The sequence below is a fragment of the Pongo abelii genome, chromosome 10 (assembly GCF_028885655.2).
Source record: "Pongo abelii isolate AG06213 chromosome 10, NHGRI_mPonAbe1-v2.0_pri, whole genome shotgun sequence".
Taxonomy (NCBI): Eukaryota; Metazoa; Chordata; class Mammalia; order Primates; family Hominidae; genus Pongo; species Pongo abelii.
This window is the reverse complement of record NC_071995.2, coordinates 10976485-10984904: the sequence shown is the minus strand read 5'-3', so window position 1 is coordinate 10984904 and position 8420 is coordinate 10976485. Positions and strand designations below refer to the sequence as shown.

General features: G+C 35.3%; 1 protein-coding gene across 1 annotated transcript; it reads right to left on the bottom strand.

The window, feature by feature from the left end:
* Positions 1-5754: 5754 nt before the first annotated feature.
* Positions 5755-7853, bottom strand: EIF2S3B (eukaryotic translation initiation factor 2 subunit gamma B). Its single transcript, XM_054526817.2, has one exon. The coding sequence runs from the start codon at positions 7838-7840 to the stop codon at positions 6422-6424; it is 1419 nt and encodes a 472-aa protein (XP_054382792.1). The 5' UTR covers positions 7841-7853; the 3' UTR covers positions 5755-6421.
* Positions 7854-8420: the final 567 nt, after the last annotated feature.

Sequence of the window (8420 nt, the reverse complement as noted above, 5' to 3'; positions counted from 1 at the left end):
ACTTCACCTCCTTGATTCTCCCAGAGGAGCATGACAATATGAGGTGAAAATAAAAACCAAATTTTCTGTACAACATCATACAATTTTATAAAGTTAAAACATTAAAAACAAAAAATAATTTTAAGGAATAACAAAGCAACGAAGTATGTATAAAATAAAGGGAATTCATCACATAGGATTCGGTATGATAGTTACATTTTTGAATGAGGTAGGAGGACGGGAAGGAGTGAAATATACAAGTAGATAAATGTAATGGTTATGGTCCTAGCTATAGTTTTGGGTTACAACTAACAAAGTGAGTAACTAAATAAATAAACAAACAAAAGTTCTTGGAGCAATGATAGAAGTGTCTTATGAATGAAATATTTTCAATAATCCTATCGGGCACCTCAGGGTCTAAAAATTAAAAAGAGACAACTCTGTTTTAAAGAGCAGGAAAGAGAAATAATAGAAATCTGGGAAGCAGGAGTGGCTTGAGATTATTATATACAAGAGAAGAGAAACATTGGAGGGAAAATGTTAGAGGAAAAATTATAACAGAAGTGCAATAGCTAGAGATGATGATTCTTTAGGACATAACAGAGGGCGAAATCCACACTAGGGATGGAAATTTTGGAGTTTTTCAGTGGGAAGATAATTTTTTTTTCTGAGATAGATGGATGGGTACCAGTGTATTTGCTGGAGGACAAGCAAGAAGATGAGGGAATTTATGTCTGATGGTCACTATTTCTATGTCAAGTAGCAGATGAGGGCATTTTCTGAAAAGGAGAGTCAGGGAGGTCCAGTAGATAATTTAGAAAAATATTAAATAATAGAAATATCTGTTGAATTGAGAAAAAGGCGTGATACAATAAGTAGGTTGTATACTGTTGAGGGGCTAAATGATTATAAAAACCATCAATTTGGAGCTGCATTAATCTGCATCTGTACAGTTTTGTGATTTTTTTGCCAGCTGGCCTTCAGATGCTTTTGTGAAGATGAGATGGTGACTGATAGAATGTTATAGAATGTTCCAGAGCTGACTGTTTTTAGATGACAAATATTCATTGCATAAAGACTATGGTGCAGAATTGTTAGATGTCCTGCCAAAATTATAAAGTGCTGCACTATGTGGACTTGGGTGGGCAATAAGGAAAGGAGAAGATAATTGATTAATTATAAGGAAATAGCAGTTTTTAGAAACCAGATGTCTTTCATATGTCTTTTAATATCAGGTCTAGAATATAGATATTGGAGTGGATTGCTGAATGGAGCAATAGCTACATTTGTTATAATTGGGAACATTAAGAGATTATGCAATTGATGTTGGTTTATTTTTACAAGTAGAATCGAATTTGAATGAACAATGGTGAATAGAGGCAGAATTGTAAATAAAAACTCATTTGTGTAGGAAATTTCTGATGAATTTTTTTTTAACAGAGCCATAGACTGTGCTTTACATTTTTTATTTTTGACTTTTTGGAAGAAATTGCTATTTCTTTCAAGGAATCTTAACTTTCCTTTTGCACATTAGAAGTAGCTGTATAAGCTCTTTCCTCATGTGCTTTCAATGAATCCACTATAAACTTAAACATAGAGACAAATCCCTTTAAATGCAAATATTAATCACAACCTGGAAATAATTGCTTGAAGATAGATGGAGTAAAAGCCAGCTAAATTCTTTAAATTTCCAGTTTATATCTTTTGTTTTATAAATAATTACTGTTTTATATACTGAAAAATATAATTTATAAATGATTTTATTTACAAATTCATTTTATGTTCTGATACTTCAAAATATTTTATGTTTTTCCCAGATTGTACTTCCACTTCATCAACATCATTCACTTTGTTCTTTAGAATTTCAGTAAATGCCAGGTGCGGTAGCTCATGCCTGTAATCCCAGCACTTGAAGAGGTTAATGCAGGTAGATCACTTGAGCCAAGGAGTTTGAGACCAGCCTGGGCAACATGGTGAAACCTCATCTATTCAATAAAAAAAATCAGTAAATGATGATAGTGAAATGATCCTTCATTAAACCCATTCATGATATTAACTTTATAATATAAAGTTTTGCAGAGCTCCTTTAAATGTAAAACACAAGATACAGAAGAGAAAAAGGAATAAAAAAACTTCTTTCTAGAGTTAAAGATCATTCTATTTTACCATCTAGTACAAATATGTAGTGAATACTTAAGCTGATAGCAAACAGATTTTTTTTTCCATAGAATTAAACCCTTCTGCACCATTTCAATAAAACTTTACATTGATCTTTGGCAGGACTTTTAATTTTGCTTTTTCTCATCAAATCTATTTTCTATATTATATTTAATTGAACACTTGATTTCACTAAAGAAGACCCTATTGTCATATTGATTTGAGTAATTTTACTTACTTGTGTAAGTAAATTTTACTTGCTTGTGAATAAGTTTACCCAATATAGAACTCTTAGTATTAATATAATTCCCATATATTCACTTTGGTAGATTTCTTCCTGCAGGAAGAACTTCTCCATATTGGTGCAGTTTGTTTATACTTGAGAAGTCAAGATTCCCCAGTGTAATCCTAACAGTGGCCTTGGGTCTGTCAGAGACCATCTGGCTCAACGGTATTTTTCCCTGAAGAATTTGGTAGAAGAGCTATGTCCAACATACAGACTTTCGGCACACAGGGGAATGCTATTTTCTGGTAATTCATTCTGAAGTGAGCAATGAAGTACGTAAAGTGTACATGTCTCTAAATGGTCTTGGGGATGGAGTGTGGGTGGTTGTTTTTGTTTTCAAGAAAAAGGCTGTGCCTCCTGTCAAGGAAAATTGTCCTGCAATGGAGAAAAGTGTTACTATTTTTCAAAAGAAGAGAAAACTTGGAATGAGATAAGAAGTCATGCCAAGATCTGGGTTCTAGTCTCATTAAGATTGATGACAAAGAGGAGCAGGTATGTTTATTTTATTAACCCTGAGTAAGTGCTTTATGAGAAATGTGTGTGTCCTGAGTTAGGATAATTGTTTGGGCTTTCCTCTCATCTTATTTGGCCCATTTGGTGGAGGTACCTTTAGTACTGGTGCACATTTACCTTTTACCTGCAGAAGAAGGGGAATAGGTATTAAAGAGACCTGGAAGCGCTATTACTTTTAAACAAGAATAGCCCTGATGTCCTTTCATTGTATGTGTTACATCTTCATATTTTAGTATACATCAGACTATTCAATATTTAGCCTATCAGTGCTAATGCAGGACAAAAGATAAACTGCCTTGGATGATATGAGTAGTCGAAAAGAGATGACTTACTGTATTAAGCTCTCTTCTTTCGCCATCAATATTTGAGAAAGATCAAATTTCTAAGGGAAGATGATCTCTTACTGTCATGTCCATGGAAAAAAATAGGATGAAAACAATGAAGAATGCAAATAACAATGAAAAATACACATTGTTCTTTATGTGCCCATAAAATCTACATGTGACTTTCATGCCTTAAATATAAATTTATTTATAATTAATTTACTAATAAATTAATATACTTCTCTTGGATGTATGCATGCATGATCAAAATTTTTTGGAAATTAATGGTGATGAGTGATATTTATCTGATTAAGATTTTTTATTGCTATCAAAATGAACCATAAATCTATATAATTATGAATACAGTGGTTCTTATTCAAATGATATTTCAAGTAATGTGGGAAAGGACAATTTATTTCATGAAAATTGGTTGTGCAATTTGGATAGTTATAGAGGCATAGTATACATTCCTCTTATACTATATACCAAATATACTAAAAAGCATAAAAATTGGATGAGAATTAGAAACTATAAAAATTTTTGAATAAAATATAATTGAAGTCACGACCTAAAAGTCTTTTTAAAGCTAAAATTATAGTAAATATTTAAAAAATTTGTGATGGTTTAAAATTAAAAATCTAACTCTGGCAAAAATTGACGATTTTTCAGAAGAAAGGTAAGATTGTTGGAAATATATTTGCAAGCTACCTGACAGACAGTAAGATAATACTCTTAATATTTAAGTGTGTCTATATATACCTCAGTTAAAAAAATGAAGACCTCAAGGTGGCATATAGATAGAGTGCTAGAAAAATACTGTGGAGGAATAAGCAGAATTAAAGAATAATATTCTAACAATGATAAGAATCTTGATAAAAATCTCACAGAATGCAATAGTTAATCTTTCTTTAAACATTTAACAGGACAAAATAACAATAGATATAGAGAAATAATAGAGCACTAAGTAGCAGACAGGCTGCCCACTGCAAGAATGCCACTTTCTAAAAGACAATTCATTTGCTCCTCAACACTCAACATAAAATGGAGAAACAAAGAAGATAAGTATTGTATTAATATTACCCTCACATAAATATTAGATTTTTTGAAGGAGGTCAGATTTTATCTGACTGTTCTCATGTGCTTTAACATATAAGAGATTTTAACAACTTTTCCAATAATTTATATACACATATGTACACACAACTTTTTATACTTAAATCCTGTATATGAAGAATTTTTTTTCTATGAGTCTATTGTTTCATAACTTTAAAAAGCAGAAAAATTTTAATTTGCCCTACACTAACAAAAGAAAAAATTTGATTATTCACATTTATTCCCTTAAGCTAATAAGGGAATATATTTTAAGTTATATATGGAGATTAATATTACTTTAGGTCAGCAGTAGAACCCAGGGATGTATAATCACAGTGCCGTCTTCAGGGCTGGTTAAAGTTTGAATTACTTTATCAGAAGAACATGATAGAAAATATATTTTCTTTTTTTTTTTTTTGCTTTCTAACATCTTTTACTTCTTGACCTTTTGAAACATCCAAAAATTAGTAATATTATAATCTGTGTCACAATCATAATATAACAGTTAAGAAAAAACATAAAATGAAGGCCTGAAAAGATCTTTGTTACTCATCTAGAATTATTTGGTGTAACAGTATTTTCCAGTGGAGGAAGACTATTGGATTTCAGGCATAAAACAATGCAGAAAAAAATCTCAAGGCATCACAGGGAGAGGGAGATAACTTCTGACTCTGGTTTCCCGTGTTTCAGGCCAGGAAAAGCAAGGGGAGAAAATTATTTGTCCATAGGAACAAGTAATCATGCTCTAAAGGACAATTTCATTTGAACCCATTCATGCATCCTTTTCATGCAAAATTCGAACCCATTCTACTTTATCAGAAGAACATGATAGAAAATTTATTTTATTTTATTTTATTTTATTTTTTGCTTTCTAACATCTTTTACTTCTTGACCTTTTGAAACATCCAAAAATTAGTAATATTATAATCTGTGTCACAATCATAATATAACAGTTAAGAAAAAACATAAAATGAAGGCCTAGAAATATCTTTGTTACTCATCTAGAATTATTTGGTATAACAGTATTTTCCAACGGAGGAAGACTATTGGATTTCAGGCATAAAACAATGCAGAAAAAAATCTCAAGGCATCACAGGGAGAGGGAGATAACTTCTGACTCTGGTTTCCCGTGTTTCAGGCCAGGAAGAGCAAGGGGAGAAAATTATTTGTCCATGGGAACAAATACTCATGCTCTAAAGGACAATTTCATTCGAACCCATTCATGCATCCTTTTCATGCAATTGGAACCCATTCATTGCATCCTTTTCATGCAAAATTTCAAAGATAAAGCAACATAAAATATGGGGCCAAAGAAAAGGGAGAAGGTCTTCAAGAAGAATTTGTGCCTTTAAGTTTTTACTGGTACAACAGTCCTTCAGCCTGGAGGTACTCAAAGACGAATCATGAAAAAGAAAAAAAAACTTTATTTCAAACAGGTTCAGTGATACATGTGTGTGCTACAGCAAAGGCTGGTTGTGGCAAAGTTTCATTTCACACTGCATGATGTGGGCTAGGCAAGGTGGCTCACGCCTGTAATCCCAGCACTTTGTGAGGCCGAGGTGGGCTGATCACCCTGAGGTCAGGAGAGACCGGCCTGGCCAACATGCCGAAACCCTGTCTCTACTAATAATACAAAAATTAGCCAGGTGTGGTGGCACGCACCTGTAATCTCAGCTACTTGGGGGGCTGAGGCAGGAGAATCGCTTGAACCCAGGAGGCGGAGGTTGCAGATCATGCCACTACACTCCACCCTGGGTGACAGAGCCAGACTCAAAAACAAAATAAAACAAACAAAAAAACAAAACTGCATGATGTATAATTTTGACATTATGTGGGAATGCTTAACTTCTGCCAAAATGTAGATTCAATCCAACATTATGCCAATTTTTATATTAATTTTAGTCCCTAAGTTTTCATAACCAAAAAAAAAGAGAATAACCTTACAGTTACCTACTAAGGTAACGAACTGTGAAATCAATTCCCCAATATTGCTTTGAAAATAAACCCCTTGGTTGTTAAGAGAAATTCCAACTTCCAACTCCATCCGAATGTATTATTTAACCGGTATTCTTCAGTCATCATCTACTGTTGGGTTGATTGTCACTCCTCTTCTTATCTGACCCCAACCAATTAAACGCCAGTGTTTTTCAACTCTTCGGCTAAGGGCAATTTTTTCTCCTACCTCTGTGCACACTGGATTGGTCAAAACAATTTTACCCAAATCAGCCTTGACAGCACTAACTCTCCCTCCTGTCGACAGGGATCCTATGTTCACCATGAGCACTTCATTCTTAGACAGCTTTTGAACCTTTGCTGCTTTCTTGTCTCCTTCAGTGCGTACACCTAGAAGCCGTCTAAGCAGGAAATAGGAAATTTCCAATTCTGTGAATATCTCAGGTAAAGCTCCGATTGCACCAAGTACTTGCCCCACCATTCTGTCAGCCCGGCACAAAGTGGGGTCAATTTTTGTTCCAACTCCAATAAGACCGCCTGGAGCAGCATATTGCAGATCATTATGCTCCGCAAAAAGTGAAACAATTTTGGAAAAGATTGGTTTACACATGAGTTTTCCTTCACTATCTTTGGAAACAATACCAGGTCTTACTTCTGTCTCCTGGCCCACCTTTAATACTCCTTTTAGGATACTACCACCAGCTACACCTCCCTTAAGGTCATCAACTTCACAGCCAGGTTTGTTGACATCAAAAGATCTAATAACAATAAGCCGGGGCTCTGAAGTAAAGTCTCTTGGGGGTACTGGAATTTTCTTTACTATGTACTCACAAACAACTTCAATATTGTATTTCAGCTGAGCCGAAATTGGAATAATGGGAGCTCCCTCTGCTACTGTACCTTGGACAAATGCAAGGATCTGCTCGTATTGTTCTTTAGCCTGACTTTCTTTTACCAAATCAATTTTATTTTGTAGAATCAAAATATGCTTCAGTTTCATGATCTCTATAGCAGCCAGGTGTTCAGATGTCTGAGGCTGAGGGCAAGATTCATTACCAGCTATCAACAGAAGAGCTGCATCCATCACTGCTGCACCGTTCAGCATAGTAGCCATCAAAATATCGTGGCCAGGACAGTCAACAAAGGAAACATGTCTGACTAATTTGAAGTTCCCTTTGGTCCCTGGAATGTCTGTAGGAAACTCATCAGCCGTACCGCTCCCACAAGATCGATAACATTCTGGCCGAGGGCAACTTGGGTCATCAAGTTTATAAATCTTAGCATTAGCATATCCAAGCTTGATTGTAATATTTCTTTCTAGTTCATTTTTGAACCTGACGGTGTGAACTCCAGAAATAGCTTTGACTACTGTGGATTTCCCATGAGCTACATGACCAATTGTACCTATATTAATTGTGGCTTGTCTGCTGATAACTTCGTGTGAAAGTGGCGTCAACTTGGTAACATCCAAGGTGGTGAGATCCTGACGCGAAAGATGCGGCTGCCGCAGAATCACTCCAGCTTCTCCGCCCGCCATCTTGCCAAAAGAGGAAGAACGTCACCCCGGCTGCCGCCTGATCGTCTGCAGGGGTCCTAGTGCGGGGCGGGGAAGCGGAGGCCGGAAGGCCGACTAGGGGCTCAGGATGGCCAGTGCAGCTGCAGCCTCACTGCTTGGACTTCTCTCTGCTTGAATCTGCACAGTGCCTGTCGGTAGGCTTACTGGAAAACACGGTGCAAAGTTGCTGGAGCTATTTGTTGCAGACCTGGTAGATATTTGTGCAGGCAATACTGAGGGCAGCCACCAAACCCCCGCCCCCTCGGCCCGTGCGAGGCTGGTCGAAAATATATTTTCGATTGACTACAGATAAATACTTAAAAAATTAATGGACCATTGTAATTTATTTATAGGAAAATGGATCTTGTATATACAGCCTGCTATTACATTTCTAAGAAGACACAAAACCAGCAACACACTGAATAATTCTACACTAAATATTTTTTCTTTAAATTAAGAAGATTAATTATTAATATATTTATTTTTTGTTCGAAACAAATAGCTACGTCGTGGTTTATATTATAATTTTCATTTCTTCAAATTATGTTTGAGTGATGACCAT